The sequence below is a fragment of the Pomacea canaliculata genome, linkage group LG7, assembly GCF_003073045.1.
Source record: "Pomacea canaliculata isolate SZHN2017 linkage group LG7, ASM307304v1, whole genome shotgun sequence".
NCBI lineage: Eukaryota > Metazoa > Mollusca > Gastropoda > Architaenioglossa > Ampullariidae > Pomacea > Pomacea canaliculata.
The window spans coordinates 15,630,051-15,654,720 of NC_037596.1; the positions used below are offsets into that span (position 1 = coordinate 15,630,051).

Consider the following 24,670-nt stretch of genomic DNA (forward strand, 5'->3'; position numbering starts at 1 on the left):
GCGCGCGCGGATTGAGGTTGCCGGTGTAGCAAGATAGGACCTCTCCTCAAGATCAGAAGTTCCTCGAGGTATGCAGACGCTGTGTTTTGTAGTGTTGCTGAATGGATTAGCAGACATTTTCGTGGTATTTTTTTATCAAAACCAAAAATAAAGCGTGAGTTGTATGTGTTTAGCTTTTTTCATGTTATTTTTATTTAAATTTGACTTGTAGTTACTCCTTAGCAGACGATCAAACACCAACTCGCGCAGTGATATCAAAGAAAAATAGTCCCACTATACATATTTCTTTGCAAGCTGTAATTATTTGAAACTAAAAGTTTTACGTGTTTCTCTACTGTTAACTTTAATTTTGTAGTATGCACAGACCATTGGTTCTCGCTGAGAGCTCGGTTCTGTCCTTACAACACCTTGAGGGAACTTCTGATCTTGAGGAGAGGTCCTATCTTGCTACACCGGAACGCATGACGCGACCTTTCACCTCGTCCGTGTAATCATATCAGTCTCGCATATTGATATCAATCTCACTTATTGTCACTCGTCATATCAGTCTCGCGTATTGATATCAATCTCACTTATTGTCACTTGTCACCGTTTCGCATTCCTATTACCGATTCTCTAGCGAGTTGCAGCTGAAACACGCGCTCGCTTGCCCAGGCACACTATTATGTTGTCCTAACATGATGTTTGTCACCGGTTGCTTTCTAAGGTCTGAGTGCACTGAGCTTGGCCACCTTGGCAAGCAGACTGTGTGCAAATGGATAAACGTATGGTTTCAAATGTCAAGGATGACTTGAGTAAAGTAACATAAAGCTGTGTCCGTCGAGTGTTCACATCGTGCTGCGTAGTTTTACCTTTCTTCACATCTATGGCCCCTGTGTAACCATTCACAACACGCCAGCCGGAGCCAGGCGGCGACGCTGCCTCCCCACACCATTTCCTGTACATAACCTATTGTCTATAACCTGTGGCTTTCTATGTCTGTGTGCACTGAACTTCGTCACTCACCTTAACACGAGCAGACGGTCTGATCCCGATAGCCCAGTCATTGGAGCAAAGAGATTAGAATTGAGAGGCACGCCTGTTCGATACCCGTATAGCGTAGCAGATTTTTTTTTCGACCTAACTAGCGGAAATGAGTACCTGATACAGTGTTTAAAGGAGGATAGGTGTATGCGCCGAGAATACGTCCAGAAGCAGCTAACTCGATATCACAACGATGTGCCTAAGCAGTGTTGAGTTTCAAAGTCAACACCAACCTATTCGAGTTCATTCAGATCCCCGCCTGGGACCCCACTTTAACCACTTTAACCCTGATCTAACGAAGGATATAATAAACACTACCACAAAACAAAGGAATTAATGAAAGAAGATAAAACTTAAACTGGACAAATTAAGACAGTACTTACCTTACGAATTTCAGTCTGCTGTCCTTTTGTTCTGATTTCTACTTCCGTGGCAACAGATGAAAACGGATTTGTTGATTTGTACAAAATGATTTGAATGTCAGCCTGCAGACAAGACACCAGTTTAACGCCTAATAATTTGTTTGTACACCTCTCGCTGGTTGGTAGAAAAGTGCCTCAACCTTGCGGCGATTTTGCAGTATGGTGCGAGAGGAAGGAAACCAGAGTACCCGGAGAACACCCTCAAAAATACCTCAACGTACGAAATACAGAGAGTGAAGGCTGCCCGCTAATGATATGTAATGACAAGCTGGCGTTTTAACTGCACTACCTTGCGAATCCACACCTGCTCTAATCGACCTGAAACGACTAGCGTTTGCTTCATTTCTCACCATAGTATTGCCAGCTGGTCCTCTCGGGCACGCTGTTCTTTCTCTGCACTTGTCATCTGTTTACATGGCTGGCTACCTTGCCGTGATATAGCCTTAGTTGCTGACACGGCGTAAAACACCAATACCCCCTTCCTGCGCCATTACAGCGGTAACAAACAACAGGGGCCGCTATCTCACGTTGACCCTTCCTCCTCCTAGAGGTCCTATACTGACCTATAGCCTACATCTTCATCTTCACTGAGTAAATTGTCACCGTCACTGTTATCGGTCTCGCTATCACCTATGTCTGCTGCTCTGCGCAATGGTTGCGTCTCCTAAACCAGCGTGACACTAACTTTTATAATCTTAGAGTCGCGGTGATCATTATCTTCAGCTTCGCTTGTAAGGTTAACCCTGCTTCTTATTTCGGCCATTTTTAGCTGGAATTCGCGATCCTTCTCTTTCCGTTCTTTCCTTTCACGCCTTACCCTCTCCTCCCTCCTTCGTCGATACCAAGTCTCCATCTGCTCATCGACATAATCCTCTAGTTCTTTGCCATGAAATCGTACCACGATACACCTTCATCGCGCAATTTCCTTCTCAGTTCTATTTCTACCATCTTCGTCTATCAACCTTGGCGTAGATGCTACCGATGCCTTCACCTTAACTGAGCTCACTAATCGGCTTGTCTTACTTACCGAAATCACATTCAGCCTCTATTGCAGTGGTTCTTAACCTTGTTTGAGCTACCGAACCCACAAGTTTCATATGCACGTTCACCGAACTTAGTGTTTGTATCTGGTGATACAAATATCACTTCGCTGACATAAGATGACTGTCAGCCGCGGTCAATCTGACTTATGTACGCCTTTGAAGTGGTGAAAAGTTTCCGTCCCTATCGCAGATTGCAAGTATGTAGAGGAAAATGCGAGTGTATGTGCATGAGTGCAAGAGTTTAAGTAATATGAGAAGTCCTGTTAGGGTCGTCGAGGGTGGAATCCTAACCCTGACACCTCCTTAATGGTGGATTACACGACACCGCGTGCAGCGGCGCGTTTACTGGTGCATGACCATGGGGTCCTATTATTCTCTCTCTCTCACTCATATAGATTGTATCTACTTCTGATTGTGTGCTGAGTGATTAAATACGCACATAGAATAAAGCGTTTATTTTCTCTCTTTCTTCTCTCACACACAGAGAAAAAATATAGACACTCACACACGCACAGTATTGTCGAGTGGTTAGAGCATTGAAGTCAGAGGTTAGAGACACACAAGGTGGATATTTTGCAGAGTAGCGACCGTCTTATTCAATGTAGTTGGCAGAGATTAGTAGCAAAATCCTTCGGGTTTAAGAGAACATACGGCAGCGAAGGTGAGGAGGTGGTACATTGTCCCCTAAGAGAAGCTTTGTCTGACTCATACCTACCCAACGACTAAGAAGACGACCTTTACCTGTAAATATACTGAGGTCAATTGTAAGCAAATTGTAAACATAGATACTGGAAAATAGGGCCTGGATAGATCGTCTGCCCGGGGCCCCTGCTGCTTCTTGGCGGCCCCTTCAACAACCCACAGATTTCTGCTCACTTAGTCACGGTTGCTTGCATTTGAATTTGCTTTCGAATTAGTCAAGTCATTTGACTACATGAGAGGTAGCCTTCAAAAATGTCTTTGTTTTCACAACCCGCGCTAGGAAATTCGCACCTCAGATATTAAGATCATATATCGTAAACAGATGTGGTAATTGAAGGATCTCTTTACCTATCGTGTTATCTCTAAACAAAAGAACACAGCTCGACCTGTGACCCAAGTCCTCGCTAGCAGACTATGAAGGCTCTAGTAGAGTAATCCTCGCCACTTTGTGTCTCACCTTTCGCGGCTTCACTATCTCGCGGTTTTTTTTATAAGAGATTAATGGGAAAAACGGTTTGCGGGTCTGCGCTTCTTTGCAGATTTTCTGCCAAATTTAATCAGTATTTCTAAATATATATAAATATGTTATAACTTTTTAAATAAAAAAGCCTCTCTAAGTCGCTTTTGTTCCTTGTTCTTCTATTCAGTCTTAAATGTTTTGCATTTGCTCCATTGTATGTGTCCGCGATGTGCTCAGCTGTGAGACTGAAGTCTTGGCCGGGTACATAGGTTAGTAACACAGGGCGAGGTAAATAGTGTGACCTTAAAGACCCTGAGGTCCTCAGTGTCTGCCCGCCTTCTAAAGGGGTGTTTTAATTGAAAGTATTTATTTTATAGACGTAAACATTTCGTCCACGGGTAGTTATTGTATGCTATAGCTGTTACATCATCTTTTGAATGTTATTGTACACAGTCAAGACAGTTCAAGTCTAATATTTTCTTTGTACGCTTACTTCTACTGTGCGGTTAACTTTTTCTCAATCAAAAAGGAATGCATGTAAGTAGAGGTCATAAGAACCTATCTCTGAATGGGCCGATAAAGAGGTTCCCTCTGTCACACCTGCGTCGCTTCGTTAGAGGCGTTTAAAGTCTGTGCGCGCTCTCTCTCATACAAAATAAACCTTGTGTAATAATAGTATGTGCTAAACGTCATTACTAAAACGCCTGCCCGTGCTAATTCGATCCGCAAGAGGTAGATATCATAGAAACAAGGAGTAAAGGGGGGACCGACATCATAATGGACCAGGAGATAAGCCAAGATCCGATTCTACCGTGAAAAAGTACAGTGACGTAAAACCAGTGGAGCATAAAAAAAAACCCAGAGAGCCCTCTGGTGCAGTTGAAGTTTAAGATGTGATTCAGTGATGATTTCTTCCAAAGTACAAAAAGTTAGGATAAACGAGAAAGAGAGAAAAAAATGAGAGATCTTTATTTACGAGGGTAACAAAGTAAGTAAAAGTTCGTTTTTGACATCGAACACTGATCTAACGAGGGATAAAAGAAACAGACGCATTAATGAAAGAAGACACAACTTAAGTAGACAAATTAAGACAGTACTTACCCTATGAATTTCAGTCCACTGTCCTATTGTTCTGATTGCTATTTCCGTGGCAACAGATAAAACCGAATTATGCTAATATGTTAAGACTGCTACAACAATATTTGAATGTCAGCCTGCAGTCAAGACACCGGTTTTACGTCTTAAACGTCGTCTGTACACCTCCCACTGGTTGTTTACATAGTAGAAAAGTTTTTTAACCTTGCGGCGATTTTGCAGTATGGAGGGAGAGGGAGGAAACTCAAGTACCCGAGAAACCCTCGAAAATACAGTAGTGCGAACAAGTCGTGACAAGACTGCTCTCTGATCGGCTTTCCCTGGTGTAGTCGGGTGACGTCAGGAGGCATAGCTCGCAGCTCGCTACATTCGTGGCTCTCTCTGTAAAGGAGACCAGTCAGTCAAACCAGACTGCACAATCGAAACAGCCAATCAGAGAGCAGTCTTCTCACGCGTAATGTTCCACGAGAGATACACCCACATCGTTATATTGCTCCAATTTTTATTTTTATTTTTAACCTTCAATTTGTGATCAGTAGATAAACCGTCTCCTAAAAAGACAGTGCAAAATAATATCTACGGCAGCGGTTCTCAACTTTTTACTTGTGACGCCCCCCTGACGAACAAAGGTACGTCCGCGACCCCCCTTAGCCAGCAATGTAAGCTAGTTTCACTAATACCGGTATAAGCAATAAAAAATGACCACCTTCGCGCCCCCCTTGAAAGCACGTTGTGTCCCCCTTCCCCAGCGTTTGAGAACCGCGGATCTACTGGTTAGTTGACGGTCGTCTGAACTGATAGACCTAAAAGTTTGATACGAGAGTAGCGCAATCTTCAGGTTCGTTGTTAGCCCCAGCGGGACTCGTAGGAGGAGAAATTAATTTGAGGCGTATAATCATCAGCATTTAAGCATGAGGCTTTACAGGCAAGTGCACGGCCCAGGAGTTCTTGGCCGACCCATATGGAAGAAATGGGATCATATTTCATTCTAGCAGTTATTTTTAAAAAGTATTTGGGACACTGTGCACCACTGAGCTCGTTGAAAAATACGACTGCCCACCAAGGTGTAAAATCACATATAATACCGTGAATTTCAAATTCAAATGGCCGCATTTGTTTCATAACAATTCAGAACCAAATGGACTTCTGTGACAGTAGCATCGTAATACGTTTACATACAATTACAGACTTTAGCAAGGTAAACACATACATATTAACACTAAGGGTAACGGATTACGCGGTTGAATGACGCACTGCTCGAGCTGTGACGTGGTCATAGTCAGCCAGCGTCTTATGCCTACGAGCAGTCCGGCATCGATGAAATTAAAACTCGACTAAAACAATTCTGCACTAATTAGCGTCTCTGGCGATTTAAACGTTACTTGGGTGACATGTGATGACTGTCAGTCGTGGACCATGTGACATGCATGCGGCCCACAGGTGGTCGTCCGCGGACCACACTAATCAAGCTGTCAAGCTGTCACCGAGTGTGACTACAGGTGAACAATACCCATAAGAGGGGATGACAAACACTTCCAGGAGCTGCACGGTGACCGCAACTTTTTACCTACCTTCCTGTTATGCATGCCGCAAGATAACGTATTCATTTCTTACCTCTTGGTGAAGGTGAAGTGCTGTAAAGCCTTTGAGATCTTCTGTGTGATAAGGTGCTATACAAACACGCGTAAGATAATCATTACAAGTCCTCTCGTCAATTCCCTGGGGCAATTTTTTGCTAAGCGGAGCGGCACACGAAGGTGTCTTATTTCGTTGGAATGGGAGTGGGGTCGAGGTCACAAATAAAAACTTGTGATCTCCGTGTGCCAACCACCCTAGCAAATAACCAAATAATTTATCCCCTTTACCGTTGTCAGAGTATCTTCCCCACAGGTTAAGAACTGCTGCCCTCGGATCACATTTCTCTCGCGCAAAGTTTTGATGGGTGGTCTTATTACCGAGTTTTTATATCAACAATTTCTTTTTATATAGTTGCTAGCATACATGTAGGCGAGTGGTGGGTAATCTGTGTGACGGCAACAAACTTCCAACACAATAAACAAAGAAAGGAAATGTCAGCAGGTGTTCTGCTTTTAAATCCACGGGTTTGAAAATGGGCACGAATGCTCAGAGAGGCGCTAAGAGTCAGGATGTCTCTTACTGTCAAGAGAAAGAGAGAGGAAAAAAAAGAGAGATATTTATTTACGAGGGTAACAATGTAAGTAAAAGTTCGTTTTTGGCATCGAACCCTGATCTAACGAAGGATAAAAGAAACACTACGACGAAACAGACGCATTAATGAAAGAAGACACAACTGAAGTAGACAAATTAAGACAGTACTTACCTTACGAATTTCAGTCCACTGTCCTCTTGTTCTGATTGCTATTTCCGTGGCAACAGATGAAACCGAATTATGCTAATATGTTGAGACTGCTACAACATTATTTGAATGTCAGCCTGCCACCAAGACACCAGATTTTCGCCTTGCACTTCGTTTGTACACCTCCCGCTGGTTGGTTTACTAAGTAGAAAAGTGCTTCAACCTTGCGGCGATTTCGCACTTTGGATGAAGAGGGAGGAAACTGGAATACCCGTAAAAAACCCTCGGAAACCCAGTCCTGAGAACAAGGTACAAAATACAGCGTCCCGAGACGAGATCTGAACACCAACTGCTACCTGAATTGGTGACAACCGACTGTTGGACTACCAGGTGAGCCAACACGTCTTGTATCTCTATAGTTGACCTGGAAATTATTGATGTCATGGAGCAATATTATCACACCTCATAGTGTTTTAGACCGCGGACCACTTCAATAAATAATACTGATAAGAATGCAGAAGATAACCTTTACATCACCAAGGTCTACAATCACACTGTACCGTGAAATTCAAATGTAGATGTCCGCATGTGTACACCATCACTTCAATTCAAAACTAAACGTACTTTTGTGACAGTAGTGCAGTCATAAGTTTACATAAAATTACAAACTTCGCAAAGTACACATAAAAATTAAAAATAAGGAAGTTCACTGCTTTACTAAGGGTAACGGATAACTAGGTTGAATGACGCAATATTCGCGCTGTGACGTCAAGACTTGGTTGATAAACGTTTAATGTGAACGAGCAGTCGGGCATCGATGAAATTAAATTTCATTTGAAATCAATACTGGAGTAATTAGTGTCTCTGGCGATTTTAACATCACTTTGCTGACATGTGATGACTGTCAGTCGCGGATCACGTGACATACGTGAGGCCCACAAGTGGTCGTTTGCAGACTACAATCTGAGAACCACTGCTTTAGAGTGTCGGGTAATAAACGACAATAAGAGATAAGAAATGAGAAGCCTCCTTTATGTAAGGCTGGCCCCACTGTACACCTCTGTAACCGGATAAGACTCGGTCCCTTCTCCAATCTTTCCTCAACAACAAAAGACAACACTCTCGTGGGTTCTTGATCATCTACTCTGATGCCAGTCGATGGTGCTGCCTCTGGACAACCTCGACACAACACACTCTCTCTCTCCTCCGACCAACTGTGCTGCCACCTCTCTGATGTCTCCACACATTCTTCCCCTCGCCTCTTCATCCCTCACCCCTCCCAACCACAACGGTGCACCTGCATCCTGTCGCTAGTCGACCCCATCCCGCTCTCCCTCTGTCACTGGGTTGTCACCCGGCCAGGGATCAACCCCCATCGCCAGCCTCCCCGCTTGTCGGAGCATCCTTCCCGCAGGTCGAGAACTGCTGCTCTCGGATAACACTTTTCTGGCTTAAAGATTTTGGGGAAAGTCTTATATCAACGATTTGGTTTTATATGGTCGATAACATATATGTAGTCGAGTGGTGGAGTATTTGACGGCAACACACTTTCAACTCAATCGAACTAAGACGGGAACAGTCAGGAGATGTCCTGCTTTTAAATCCATGGGCTTGTACAATGGCCACAGATGCTCAGACAGGTGCTAAGAGTCAGGCTGTCTCTTACTGTCACGTCTGTGCTATCTCTCTCTCATACGAAATAAACACTTGTGTAATGATAGTATGAGCTACAATTCATTATTACAACGCCTGCCGGTGTAAATTTAATACGCTTAAGATAGATATCCTAGACACAAGGAGTGAAGGAGAGGGGACTGACCATTTACTGGACCAGGAGATAAACTAAGATTGGATTCCTCCGTGGAAAAGAGTGGCGTAGGAATCAGTGGACCAAAAAATCCTGAGGGGCGCCACCTGGCTCTGTTAAAGTTTAAGATGTGATTCAGTGATTATTCCGTAGGAAGTACTGAAAGGTTGACGAAACGAGAAAGAGAAAAAATGAAAGATATTTTTTTACGAGGGTAACAAAATAAGTAAACATTTTCCTATTTTGATGTCGAGCCCTGACCTAACAAAGGCTCAGAGAAACACCACAACAAAACAGACGCATCAATAAATACAGAGAGAAGATAAACTAGAAAAATAATACTTACCTCATGAATGTCAGTCTACTGATCTTTTGTTCTGATTGCTGGTTTGGTGGCAACAGATGAAAACGGAATATGCTAGTATTCTGACACTGCTACAACAATATTTGATGTCAGCCTGCAGTCGAGACTCCGGTTTTACTCCTAATAAGTCGTTTGTACACCTCCCTCTGGTCGGTTTAATTAGTAGAAAAGTGCTTCAACCTTACAGCGATCTCGCACTATGGAGGAAGAGGGAGGAAACCGGAGTACCCGAAGAGCACTCTCAGAAACAAAGTTTTTCGAACTAGGTACTTAATACAGAGGGTGTCCCCAAACGAGCTCTTAACCCTGCCTGCTAACTCAATTGTCGATAAGCAGTGTTATCTTGCTTTGAGGGATCTTGAAATGACTAGCTGATCAGCGAGCCGAGTATTGTAAACTCATGTTCTAAAATTAGGTGGATCCCCAGTGGGTTCTTGAGAGCAGAGCTCCCTGTTTACTGTCGAGATAACCTGAATAGGACAGCTGGGTATGGAGTGAAAGGCGTGGACCGGGTGAGGCGTGAGAGAATTCGATAAGAGAGTAGCGTACACTTTAAACTCATTCTGAGCACCCTCGGGACTCGAAAAATTTAATTTAAAGCATACAATTATTATAGAAATTAAAAGCGCGGGTCCTTTTAGTCAGGTGCATGGGCCTGGAAGCATTTGAAGACTCAGCTCGAGGTAATTGGAACGTGATTTCTTAGAACAGTTTTTTTACAAGTATTTGAGACCGCGGACCACTTCACTAAAGTAAACAATACGACACCCACCCAGGTCTAAAATCTCACTGTACCATGAATTTCAAATTTAAATGTCCGCATTTGTTTCACTACAATTCAAAACTAAACGTACTTCTGTGACAGTAGTACAGTCATAAGTTTCCATCAAATTACATACTTTGCAAAGTCAACTAAAACTAAAAATAAGGAAGTTCACTGCGTTACTAAGGGTAACGGATAACGTGGTTAAATGATGCAATGCTCGCGCTGTGATGTAAAGACTTGGCTGGTAAATAATGTTTTATGTGAACGAGCAGTCGGATATCTATGAAATTAAATTTCATTTGAAATAAATACTGGACTAATTAGCATCTCTGGCTATTTAAACGTCACTTCGCTGACATATGATGACTGTCAGATTATTTTAACCCTTTTCGACTTACGTACTGCAAGTCAATGTTGAATACATGGCTGAAAGAATGAGAACATTAGATAGGAAACGATTATTAACAGTCACACAAAAGTGATTGGTGAACCCAGTTCGAGTTGTGTGCAAAAAAGTATTTGAGTCTGTAAACTCCTGAGCCACTCGTCAACAAAATGAACATGATGAGGGTAGCATCAGGCAATCCCTTGGTTGTGTTTTTAAAGGACGTGATTTTTCGTGCCGTGACATGGTGTCGCAAGCGAGTGGTCGTGGAAGAAAAGACAGGAGGAGATAAGGAATGAGAAGCCACCTTTTTTTTCAAGCTGCACGAACTTTACACCCCAGCAACCTAACAATGTCAGAGGATGACCTTTACTTGAAAGATATGGGGGTAACCTTGGTGTGCCCACCTTCTACCTGCCTTCCTGACATTTATGTCGCAATATAACATATTCCCCCTTTGCCTCTTGTTGACAGTGAAGTACTGTTACTATTGTAAAGCCTGTGAGATCCTCTGTATGATAAGACAATTTCCCTCTTCCCGTCCAACACCACGCAGACCCTCAACGAAGGAGCCTCGGTGTCCATCAAGTGTTCCGCCGACTGCAGTCCCAAGTGTGTCTACTAGTTCACGTGGGTCCGCCAAACAAACCGTGTCGTCGACCTGCGAGATCCTCTGTATGATAAGGTGCTATACACACGCGCGTAAGATAATCATTACAAGTGCCCGTCGTCACTTCCTTCCTATTTCGCCACAAATTTTTACATTATGTTTTGGCTGTTTTTGATTGTCTGCTGAGAGTGCTTCAATATTCGCATAATTCAAAGAGCTCCTTGCAGTGCAGAGCAAAACAACCCACACACAGATTGGGTTGCTTGCACTTGACCAATAAATAAAACTTACCCACCTTCCTGTCCGGCATAGTGATAATTCGGCAGACTAGTGTTAGGCATGTGTTAGAGGATTATTTCTGTTCTCGACGAGTCGGACCTCAATCCTTTCTGGGTTTACGGCTACAGAAACGTATAACCGCCGTGTGAAAGGACATACCGGGTCTGATAACGAGGAATCGCCTTTATAGCGGAGTGCAGACCTGTTTGACTAGTGGTATTTTCCTGGGACCTCGTGACCTCGAGCACCCACTTCCATTTCAACGAAAACAGGCACCTCCGTGTGCCGCTCACCTTAGCTACTAATTCCCCTAATACCTACATGATATTAGAAACAACAACAACAAAAAAAGACCCCCTTTCCCCTTGTCGGAGCATCCTCCCCGCAGGTCGAAAACTGTTGCTCTCGGATCACACTTTTTTCGCTTAAAGATTTTGGGGAAAGTCTTATTACCGAGGTCTTATATCAACGATTTCGTTTAATATGGTCGACATGTAGGCGAGTGATGGAGTATTTGTTTGACGGCAACACACTTTCAACTCTATCGAACTAAGACGGGAACAGTCACCTGCACTCTACAGTGCCTTTCAGACGAGGAATATAAATAAAATCAAAACTACGGTGTTAATTTAATCCGCTAAAGATAGATATCCTAGACACAAGCAGGGAAGGATAGGGGACTGACCATTTACTGGACCAGGAGATAAACTAAGATTGGATTCCCCCATGGAAAAGAGTGGCGTAGGAAACAATGGATTAGAAAATCCCGAGGGGCGCCACCTGGCTCTGTTAAAGTTTAAGATGTGATTCAGTGATTATTCCTTAGAAAGTACTGAAAGGTAGAAGAAACGACAAAGAGAAAAAAATGAAAGATCTTTATTTTCGAGGGTAACAAAATAAGTAAACGTTTTCCTATTTTGATGTCGAGCCCTGATGTAACGAAGGCTCAGAGAAGCACTACAACAAAACAAATGCATCAATAAAAGCAGAGAGAAGATAAACTAGAAAAATTAAGACAGTACTTACCTTATGAATTTCAGTCTACTGTTCTTTTTTTTCTGATTGGTGGTTCGTGGCAACAGATGAAAACGGAATATACTAGTATTCTGACACTGCTACAACATCACTTGAATGTCAACCTGCAGTCAAGACACCGGTTTTACGCCTAATAAGTCGTTTGTACACCTCCTGCCGGTTGGTTTACTTAGTAGAAAAGTGCTTCAACCTTGCGGCGATTTCGCACTATGAATTGAAAAAGGAAGCCAGAGTACCCAAAGAATACCCTCAAAACCAAAGTCCTTTGAACAAGGAACCAAATACAGAGAGTGTACCGAGACGAGATGTGAACCCTGCCTGCTAACTGAATTGATGACAAGCGAGTGCTACACTACCTACAAGTCGAGCATACAGTTCTTGTGTCGAGTTGACCTGGCAATGACTAGCCAATCAGCGAACCGAGTATTTAACCCTTAGCTCTAAAATTAGGTGTCCGTAATTCACTACTGGCGTGACAGCTCGATACGTAAGAAGTGTATACACTTTAGACTCATTCTGAGCACCCTTTAAAAATCGATACGTATGAAGTGTATACACTTTAGACTCATTCTGAGCACCCTTTAAAAATCGATACGTATGAAGTGTATACACTTTAGACTCATTCTGAGCACCCTTTAAAAATCGATACGTATGAAGTGTATACACTTTAGACTCATTCTGAGCACCCTTTAAAAATCGATACGTATGAAGTGTATACACTTTAGACTCATTCTGAGCACCCTTTAAAAATCGATACGTATGAAGTGTATACACTTTAGACTCATTCTGAGCACCCTTTAAAAATCGATACGTATGAAGTGTATACACTTTAGACTCATTCTGAGCACCCTTTGGAAAGTGCGTGTCCTTTCAGGCAGGTGCATGGCCCTGGAACCCTTTGGTAACTCAGCTCGAGGGAGTTGGAAGGTGATTTCTTACACCAGTGTTTTACAAGTATTTGAGACCGTGGACCACTTCACTAAAGTAAACAATACGACGGCCCACCAAGGTCTAAAATCACACTGTACCATGAATTTCAAATTTAAATGTCCGCATTTGTTTAAATAACCGCCACACCGACTGCTGTTGTCTCACGTCACCGGTTTATGTTTGTTTTTTGTTTCTGTATTGGACAGTTGTACAGTGGAGTAAGCTCCTCTTGTTGACAGCGAAGTAATTTTACAATTGCCTTTGAGTTTTGCTGTTAAGAAAAGAACTATACAAACGCGAGTATGATAATTACAAGTGCGTGCCGTGACTACAGGTCACGTGACTTCCTATCGCGCTGACCTATTTACTAGTGTTTTGGTTGTTCTTGGTTGAATGCTGGGAGTGATTCAATATTAATATAACTCAAAGCGTTTGTTCTTGCAGGGCACTGCAAACACACACACAAATAAGTGGAGGGTAGAGTAATTTACCTCAAAATGATGATGATAATGATAATGATGATGTTAATGATGATGTTAGTGATGATTGGTGATTGATGATTGATTGATGATTCCTTGGAGATTGTTTTCTTTATGTTTTTAAAGAAAAGTTACAAAATAAAAATGTTTAAGATTAATATATATATATAAACAAACGACACGAAGTAAAAATTAAAACAAAACTACAGAAAAACAAAATTTAAATCATTTTTTTTTTTACATTCAGTGTTTTCCTTTTGGATGTATTGAACGCAAATTAGTTGCTATTTGTCATAGGCAGACATATTAGTATGAATTTAAAATTTTTCTTCAGGAAATTAAATATAGCTGTCATATGTCATATTTTAAGTTTGAAAAACTCAAGTCACAAAAGTGGAAAGCAGTGTGGTGTATGTGTGTGTCCCTATGTGTGCGCGTGTCTTTAATTTTGCGCTTTATGTTTTCACATTTTCTAGTTTATTTGGGGAACAGTGCTTAGTAAGAGATAAAAGCCCTAGCTTCCACTGAGAGAGAGGAGACCCTCATAGTGCTGGAGTTAAACAGAAACATGAGCGACAACCACAGCACACCAAGCGGTTGAGACATTTAATTATTACCTCCCTTGGCGTCCTTCTAAAACACGTCGACTTTTATCTTCTATCTTCTGGACATTTTTTTTCTCTCCGCCTTCCAAAGGACATGACAGCGAACATTGGTATAGGTCTTTCATCTTGATCTTGAACTAAAGAGCTTGATCTGTGCTGCATTCAGTTAAGTAATTAGACATGACATTTTCAGCAGGAGCGCTTTTGTGGTAGTACCAGTACTATTTTCTAATGTCGATCGACCCCTGACACTGAAAAGATATAAAAAGGAAGAGAAGCCGGGATACAGTGGACATTTTTGTTTTGATTTTGATTTTGTTTTTTTTTAATTGAAAATACTATGAGGACTTGCAAATTAACCCAAGTACTATAACGTGTTGTTCTTTTGCTTTCCTTATGCACAAAACCACAAGAAAAAATTTAAATGGCGATCCTTAATTAATTTCATAAAATGGTTTAAAGATTTTGATTGGTTCATTCATTCATTATAAAACAAGGTTACACACAAGAGTCGACGTGTATGTTTGCACCTTAAAAAGAATTGAGAGATTTCTTATACAGTTTCAGATGTAGTTTAGGGAAAATACAATCGATTACAAATACACGAAAGAGAAAACACAGAAATCAAACAGAAAATATATATGAAAATATAAAAAATATAAAAAAAATTACAGCAAATATGCAACACACAGACGACAACATACCGACCCACACAAGCTCACAAACATTAAGTGTTGTAAACTGACTTATACACGCTACACATCACTTTTTTATATAAAAATACACTTTGAATGTATATTACGCTATAATCAATTGAATTAAAAAAAAACAACTTATTTAAAAGCAATCTCATCAAAGCTTTAAAAGTAATTTTAGCATTAGGGCATCTTAAACTGCACTGAACCAACTGTTTTATCATACTATTATTAACGTAGAGAATGATCTTTAATTCATTAACTGTGATCTCAACCTAAATTCTCCAACCTATCATACTTATCTTGCTAATTGTTCCGTTCAATTATGAAACTATAACTCTAACATAAGATTCTCTAAGGTATACTACTAATGCTCTCACACACACAGACACACACAATGAATCATTCATCCTTGCAAGAAAATCAAAGGTTACAGTTTTAATATTGACAGTCTACCCACAGATACTTACACACACGCGCGCGTTGGTAAACTTTAAGTATTTACACTGGTATCTTTCTGAGAACCTATATTGTTTTACATATACACATTTGTTATATAATGACAAACTGAAAAATGACTGTATGAACTAACTGAACAAAGACAGCCACATAGTACCGGTAAGGTTACCAAAATTGTTTCATGTGGAGGTCCAGGATAGTTTGTTCAAATTTTAAGGTCGAGCTGCTCCCCCGCCTTGTAGCAGGTACTTGCAGTTTGGTTCTCTTTTTAGATGGGTTCGTAAGGGTAGGTACTTGTCTGTACGTCCATTCAACAGACGTGTTGGTGTGGGTGTGGGTGTGTACACCAGCCCTTGCAGAGGGAGATAAGATAAGCGAGGAATAAGTTGAAGGTCAGACTGTTGATATATCATTTTCCATTTAAGGGCAAACAGAGACATACTTGCAAAGCGCAATTGTTATGCACCTGTCACATGCTCGTAAAACAGTAGGGACACACGCACTATATATATATATGACTATATACACACAAACACACACATTTACCTGTATACACCAAACTATTCTGTAAAAGAAATCTAAAAACATTTTCATTGATAGCATTTCAGAACCTGCTATTCATGTTTGTACTTATAATCCAATGAAATGTTTTCTGCTCTATTTATAAAGATATCTGTAGCGATGTCTCTTATTGCTAGTTGTCAAATATTGTTACATTCTTCTTTTTATAGCTGTGCACCTATGATGCAGCTATTTACTAATCAACGAACGCTTGCAGGTATGTGAATCCCTAAATTAGGGAGGTATTTAAAGTGATAGAGGGGAAACACAAGTCCTGTACACCAGTAAGTACGCAAATAGAAGCGAACTGACATTAAACACAAGGTTATCAGGGATTTTAGTGTCAAGAATAAAGCTTCCTTTCTATACACACGGAAATGGGAGACTCACGTGCCTCGTGAATGTGTGTTGACCCAAAGCTGATATGACCTACTCACTGATAACGGTCTGAACAGGGGAGGCCGAAGCAGGAAGTCGTGTGTACAGGGCTTAAGCAGATGTTTCTCTTTGTGTGTTTGTCTCCCGATTTCAAAAGAAAATTTCCTTTAATGCCCTATTGTGCAGAAGTATGCTCTTTACAGAAACGTCTCTTTGTACCTGTCTTTGTGTATTGTAGGTATGAACGAATGGACGAACGCATACAGACATGTGTGCAGTCATAAATCAGCAGATAAGTATCTAAAGTGAAAGAACTGAGACATGTACAATATAACCTGGCTTTCCGAAATCATATCTCCAAAGGAATCTCACAAAAGAAAATAGAAAAAAATCGACAAATTAAAAATCGAAGGCAACACTAATTAATCGAAATCTTAATTTTGTTGGCCCACCACATCGAGACTGATAATAAGTTCTTATTTCCTTCTTCCATGCCATGTACAAATGAACTTAGGAATACGAAACTGTTTATGGCTACATCTGGTCTGATCAAGATTTTATTACCCAGCGGTCAGCTATTCCTGTTCACTTTCAAGGGATCCTAGAAGGAGGATACAGAATGGAGAGACTACACTACTTATGCTTTATAGTCATATTTTTCTTTTTGGTTGACAATGGAAAAAATAGCGGTTTTGCTTGTAAGTGTTTTAAATGTTGTAGCCAAATTAGATATTACTATACAATATTTCCATAATGGATACTAACAAAAAAATTTTCGGTTCTAGCTGCATTTATTTAAAGATAAAAACTCAGAACTCCATTTTTCCGATTTATCTTTGTGTGTTTTTTAATTGATTGGTTTTCTTTTTCCTACTTTTAATTTGTTTGCTTTCTTTTTAGTATGTGAGTAATTTCTAATTCTTAAGAATACAATTTTTGACTTCATTAAACAGTATACAATTGCTAGTTACATATGCTGGAAAAACATTCAAGGTTTATTGATAATTTTGATTTGTTTTGTAGGTACAGTAAATCAAACACATCAGGAGGAAATAACCATAAAAGAGAAGACACAAGCCAACTTTAGCTATCAACTAAGAGAACAAACAGACGAGACTTCAAAGGAATCGGCTTTTATAATTGAAATTAAGTTGTGTGAAGATGGGACCTATCATGATGCCTGCCGGTGTCGATGGACATCTGACAATAAAGCCGCGTGCAACAATCAAAGAAATGTTTCTGTTTGTGAGGCTGACCACTCCGAAATGCGTTTCTCCCTTTTTGTCGAGCGGACCCACAGCGGTGTCTTGTGGGAACTCTACAGAAAACAATCGACTCTTCTTGTGTTGAAAAACACAAAATTACAAGTCACATGTAAGCAATATTTTTAAGTGATTTAATTGCTGACCTGTGTTCCGAGATGGCATTTTTTTATTATCATCATCATCATCATCATCATCATCATCATCATCATCATCATCATCATCATCATCATCATCATCATCATCATCATTATTATTATTATTATTATTATTATTATTGTAGCAGTAGCAGTATTTTAAAAAAAACAGGAACTCATGATTTGCTCGCAGACCCGGCAAAAGTGACAGGGTTGCAGGTGAATGGAAAAGAAGCTAACGAGACGCACATTATTGACGAAAAAAGAAAAGTGAGCATCTCTTGTTCCTTCACCAACGGAAATCCTCTGGTACCTGTTCACCTGTGGGACGACACGGGGCGCGGGCAGAGTTCCACGAGTCACGGGGAGGGTCCCCTCACTCTGTCTCTCGGAGTCTTTCACTGTCACGAGGTGTGGCCGACTGTCAGGTGCGAGGCGCGGGGATCGGAGCTCAATCGATCTGTCACCCTCCTCGGTAGATGTGAGTATTGTACGAAAGTCATCAACATCATTATCATCATCGTCCTCGTCCTCGTCGTTGTTGTCGTCGTCCTCGTCGTCTCCATTTTTTCACATCTTCTCTAAACTATTTTTTAAAATTATTATTTCAGGTGTTCCTAAGCTTTCACACGTTCGTTCTCAGTTTTTAGAATTAAGTAGGGTTCTAGAAAAAGGTTTGAAACTGAGACTGAGGTCATACACAACAAATATCAGGAAATGTTTGCTGACAAAGTTGCCCCCTGAGCCAATCTCTGGGGAAGTGACGTGTGAATTAAGCGGAAGTGTCCCGGAGTTGACCCTAACTCTGCACCTTGCTTCAACCTTGTGGATTGGTGAAGGGATTTGGACATTACATGCCTTAACAGAACTTGGCGATTCAAATATCACTTTTGTGCTCATCAATGGCACTGGTAAGTAAAATTAAGACGACGTATTATTAATTATTCTTGCATCAATCAATCTTGAATCTTAAGCTAACGTCTGGAAAAACATTCAAACAAAATTATAATGTTGTGCTATTTACAATGTACATTTTTACTTAGTGACAAGTTTTCTATACAAATATTACTATACTTTAGATAGCAAATTTGCTCACGATTGGTATTCCTCCACCGTTGATGTATCAGGAAATCAAGCATATTTCAAATTTTTATGTTTTAATTAATGTAAAAATCTTAAGTTTCTCGACATTTCTCTCCATGCCAGACATGGTATACATGCATAACCTCTTCTTTTCATAAATGTTGTCTGTGTAAATGAACATTTCTTTGTCTACTGTAGAGTATTTGTACTCGATTCAGTTGTTCAATTATTACTACCAGTATAAAAATTTGCATGCATACATTAATGTGTTTACATACACACGCACTGGTGGGCACATACACGTTAAAAACAAGAGATTCCTATATTCATATATAAAAGTACTGGAGTCCTCAGAAGCCCACAAAACACGCGTGCAACACTCACAACTTGGTATATTTACACATTTTTATTTAGCAGAATAACAAATTAAAGTCGTATTTTAATTTTGTCGTTGGCAATCTTTAGTTGGTGATCGAGGTCCTGCAATAATAAACGGCAATAACAGGACAATGACGGGTGAGTAAAATTTTTTTTTTGAAATGTATTGTTCTTTTAAATAAAGTGGTAATGTTGTGTACTTTCTATTATCATTGTCTGTTTTTCTTCTTTGGTCCCTCTCTCACAAAATCTTTTCATTTTTTTCACTGTCATTCTGTCTCTTTGTATCCCTCTCAATTTGCTTGCGTTGTCTTTACTATTCATGTGGACCATCGTTTGTAGAAACATTGAAAACATTTAATATTCAGATATGTTTTGACTCCATGTTAGCCATATGGTTATTTTTTATGAAATGTGCTTAAATTAATAAATTACTCTTAATTATAATAAAACTAAGTAAGTAAAAGATTTATAAATAGAAAAAAACCAAATGATAAAAATAAGTGATTGAAAATGAGAGATGGCATTACTACTTATTCTCAGTACTAGGTGAACGATCAAATTTTGAAAAAAGAGATTAAGGTTAATACTTATTTGTCCCTTTCACAGCAACTATCATACTTCTGTGTGATTTGCTTGCAATACTTGCTTTTCTTTAAAATGTTCTTCTATATAACCTTTGTCGTCCTGTAACGGACAGAGATATATCAATAGCCATAAACACAGACACCGTAGAGACTGTTATAGAATGTTAGCTGATAAAGGTGAGATTAAAGTCCGCTCGTACCCGGCAGAGCCCGGGTCATACATATTAGATAGGTCAACGACGGAGCAGGGAGAATTCGGCGACGGATAGTTTTCCACTCGCGGCGAGGCAAACACCCGTATGTTGGTGACGTGAGGGACCTGAGCCGAACTTTGTCGATCCTGAAGTTGCACACACTGGTTTGTCTTCTTAAAGCAACATTGATTTCGCAATGGATGTTTATTTCTTCTGAGAGCTATAAACCCTGCGTAAATCCAGTTTAATGATTCATAATTTGGAGTAGATGTTGGCCGGAATTTATTTGTAAAATTTTAGATGTGACAGAAAAACATCAGACGATTACAATAGCGTGATAACTGAGCTCGCGTCAAGGAATACGATTGCTCTGAAAACGAGGTTTGTAAACACATGGCTTGTGCATGAGAGCTGTCGGCTTTTATGCGAAATCACGACACCGTTCAGGGGATCACCTGGTGAGTACCGCTGTATTCAAAATGATTATTTATTTCAAAATATACTGGAATGTTGATCTCAGATAGCAGACGTTGAAAATAGTGAGTGATAGTAAGATGTTTCTTTAATTTACACAATTTTTTTTTCTCTCAGCTTAGTGAGTAAATGTACTTTATACTTCTCGTCGCTATAATGACCCACAATGGAACACTTGATATACCCGACACAACATACAACTCAAAATCAGCCACCATTTTATTATTTTAGATAAATACGTTAATAAAGATACAGAGTAACCATCTGAAGCTGTCAAGGTTAAGTATAATCCGTAAATACCTTTAGAGAACTTTGCTATTCTGTTGTTAGTATCTACCTTGTTTTCCCTAGCAAGTAAGCCAGTTGTGTCTGGCCAGGTGTTCTCGCTGTCACACGGATCTTTCCCGTGACTCTGTGACCCTGGCGCTTTCTTTGCCTTCTACAGTTTCAGCTCATGAGTTTGTCAAGCAGTCTTTCTCTCTCCTTGTTTGTATATCTAAATCAGGTTTTGCGTTTGCACGTCGATAGCAAAATAAACCTGCAGAGGTTTGACTTGTAGATAGGCTTATTCTGAATATTCTTAATTAATCTCTCCTTGAGATGATGTAAGCATCTGCAGGTCTAAATGGTAAATCCTGGAAGGTAAAAAGTGAAACTAGGCTATAAAGACAACTGTGGTCCATAATTTTCTTTAGTCTTCGGGATATTTTCCATAATAAACTAGGAACATTTTGAAATGGTTGCATTTGTTCTGCTTTTAACAGGCATTGGATAAGGAAGTACTTTGTTTAATCTGTCTACCTAGTCACTAAATAAGACAGCGCCATACTGTTTCCTAGTCCAAACTTTATCTCTTCTCATTTCCTATTGTTTTGACTGGGTTCTCTCGTATCTTCGAATCACGATTCTTTTTCTTATTATTTGTAAAGCGTAATCAGCTAGTCTGCTAGTTCATAAAGTTAGAACTTGAAGCGAGATAAGTGAGTTTCTTTTTTAGTAGTTATAAACGTTTATCATGTGCACAGGTTTATCGGTATCTAAAATGGTGCAACATCCTATTTTCATGTAATGATCTGATAAAGAAAAGTTAGGTACGTAAATGCATTTTGACCAATGAGCTTGCAAAAACCTATGTAAGAGACATTTTATTAATACTATTTTTTTATATTTTAACTTAAGAAATATTTCAAGCAGCTTTCATTATCATGATGAGTATTTTATGGTAAGAAATATATTTCCCTGTTAATTACAGGCTTGAGATGAAAGGAATAACGATATGTCTACTCCTGTTCCTTGTTCGACAAGGTAAATAAACCTTACAATAAAAGAGTTAAGTGCACTGTTTGTAATGATTGGTGAAGGAGGTTACTATGTCCCCAACAACAAGTAGATAGACGCTGTTACAGTGGAAGATAAATGATGTGTGTGCCCTCGACCGTGTACTACTGGCAATCTGCCAGACCTACGCAAAGATGTCGAGATAGGCGAGCAGGTAGAAAACATGACGTCACTCGTGGCAGGGGGTGGGTGGGGGGTTAGTTCTGAAGCGAGGACAAGTAGTTGGCAAGTAGTTAACATTACAAGAGCTTCTTGATTACAAAATAAAACACCGTTGCTCAGACACGGCAGATGTTTTAACCGCAGAGCTGTAGTTATAAAGTGCAGGCCAAGGTGCCATCAGATAAACAAACACGAAGAAAGCGAGAAGTCAATAATACAAATATCAGGGTAGTTTGTTAAACTTCTTTACTTTGTGAAGGCTTCATACAAGTGGAGGTCTGGGAACATTGAGTAATAGAGTGCAACATAACTGTACGATTTAGACCGCTTTTTACATGGTATTTTCTAATGCCGTTAGCCAATCATTAATAGAGTAAAGTAAATTAATTGAAAGTTATTACATTGCTTTTAGTATTGTATGTTTAAAGACTGTTGGTCACTGCAATGTGTACTAGTTTTCTTTTTTATAATTTATCAGTGTGTACATGTGTGCATCTTTATTTGTGTGCTTGCGTGCACCTGCATTCTATTTCTACCATTTCAGGTAACACAGCTACAGAATGCAACACAATAAAAGAAAGAGCAATACAATGCAAATTTACGAATGACATCTCTTCTACTAAAACTAGCTTTGCAGTATATTTTCTATCACAAGATGGGAAAAAAGGTACATTTTCTATCTCTAGTGTCAGTGCCTCTTTCTATGTCTTTGCCTCTACTTCTGTCTTTCAGTTTTTTAAATTAATGTTTTTATTCATGTCTAGAAGTTCTTGCTGAATATCAAAAGTTTAGTGTCGGCAGATAAGAGTTATTTTAAGTGTGTATGCTGACTACTAAACCTTTTGTTTGAAACGCATTGATAACAATTGACACTGTTGTTTCTTTTTACAGAAATAGCTATAACATAGAAAAGTAACAAACAATAGAGAATGTTAATATGTTTAAAATTGTGTAAAAGCATTTGATTTTCACCCTTATTTGTCGTTCTTCAATGCATTGCACAGAGCTGCTGATTGACTGTGTATGGGTGGACGACAAGCTTGAGTGCATCGAGCAGATAGGTTTTGAGTGCCAGCAGCCGGTGTCAAACATTGCTGAGATCAGCGTGCCTCCACGATTTACAAGCAAACCTGGATCATACTTATGTCTACTTGAAGGTCACATCACCCAAGACTCCAAACCCTGTCATTTTTTCGAAAACCAGCATAAGAACCAAACCGAATTAGTTGAGGACAACGTAGACGTAAGCCACCCTGATCAAAAAGGTAGAATTGCATGCTTAAAATATGCTGGGGCCTCAGCCTGATTATTCACAGATTTATCACAAATATATTTTAGGAATCACTATAAATTATATATATATAGAGAGATAGCGAGTCAAATAGAACAGACAGAGACACACATACACACAAAATTGTTCACACTATTCTCAATGTAATGAAACTTGGCATTATTATCGTCATACATCTTATCAGTCAATAAAATGTACTTTACATAAATACTAAGTTATCGATATTTGTTATAATTAGTATCAGCAGGAACAGCAGTTAAAGTATTAGTACACAAATGCATAGTCATATATTACTTATACATGCTTTTGAAAAATCACTATTCTATTCACTGTTAGAATTTTCTTTGAAAGCATACAGTCAAATTATATTATAGTTTTGTATTCTTCTATAATTAAATTGAAATGCGCTAAAACAATACTTATTCAACAGAAAAAGGCATTTCTACAACAACGATTTTCGCCATCTCTGGAACTCTGTTAGGATGTGTTGCCATTGGCATTGTGACTGTGATACTGGTTAGGCGATGGAAGACGAAAAGTAAATATATTATTTCTTAACTGAAATAGACAAATCAGTTTTAATTACAGGCCTTAAAAAATGTTCTATAAAGTTTATTAATAATAATCTTAGTCATGGAACAGTCTCAAACGTTTAAAATGTTTTAAACAGCATGGACACTTCTTGATCCTCTTAGGATGTGACTTCTTAGACCCGAGAAGCTTGTCAGCTGTAAACGACAATTTAATCTTGAATTCTGAACTCGTCTTAAGTTTTAATTGTTTAGGGGATCAAAGGTTAACGAAGATGGATTTCGAGTCTTTACTCAGAGCAGTCGCAAATCCATGAGTAAAGGGAGATAATTCAAAGGCAAAAAGATTATAATAGCAAAACGAATCTTCGAAAACGAAGGTTTTTTGTGTGTGTGTGTGTGTTTGATTTTGTGGCACAACATTGATGAGGGATGTGAAGCATTTTAAACTTAACTACCAGAGATAAACCTGTTTGAAATATACTTTAAATTGCAAAGGATTTGTGACCTATTAGAGTTTAGCATTCTGTTTGTTCATAGCTTTGTAATTCAGCAAATATTATTAAAGTAAAGGTAAAAGAAGAGAAGATGAATGATTTAAGATATCTGTTCAGCGCTAATTTCGAAGTAAGCAAAAATGTGGTCAAAAGAACTTCTATTTCAAATCTGCGGAAGAAAAAAATTATTACTTTTTCCCTTGCTGTTTCAGATTATTTAAAACATGAACGGTAAGTTTAATGAATTGATTTTTTTTTCATTTTTACGGCGCAAGTCATTTGTAGAAAAGCGAAAATTGAGTACTTTCCCCTAAAATAAATT

At 39.5% G+C, this 24,670-nt stretch overlaps 1 protein-coding gene across 8 annotated transcripts in view; it reads left to right on the plus strand.

The window, feature by feature from the left end:
* The window catches only part of LOC112568397, a 46,877-nt gene that overhangs the window by 19,831 nt on the left and 2,376 nt on the right, over nucleotides 1–24,670 (plus strand). Inside the window, exons 1-11 of one of the 8 annotated variants that reach the window (XR_003100084.1) lie at nucleotides 16,999–17,113; nucleotides 17,439–17,789; nucleotides 18,008–18,295; nucleotides 18,426–18,725; nucleotides 19,363–19,413; nucleotides 20,357–20,514; nucleotides 21,783–21,835; nucleotides 22,575–22,697; nucleotides 23,035–23,295; nucleotides 23,752–23,859; nucleotides 24,561–24,579. Coding sequence is in view for 3 of the 8 variants with exons in the window: in XM_025245695.1 (XP_025101480.1) it covers nucleotides 20,480–20,514; nucleotides 21,783–21,835; nucleotides 22,575–22,697; nucleotides 23,035–23,295; nucleotides 23,752–23,859; nucleotides 24,561–24,579 (599 nt within the window). In the remaining 5 variants the exon portion in view is untranslated. Of the gene's footprint in view, nucleotides 1–16,207; nucleotides 16,255–16,998; nucleotides 17,114–17,438; nucleotides 17,790–18,007; nucleotides 18,296–18,425; nucleotides 18,726–19,362; nucleotides 21,836–22,574; nucleotides 22,698–23,034; nucleotides 23,296–23,751; nucleotides 23,860–24,560; nucleotides 24,580–24,670 lie in introns of those variants that run through there. The other 7 variants (XR_003100086.1, XM_025245695.1, XR_003100083.1 and 4 more) reach the window with 7 other exon arrangements.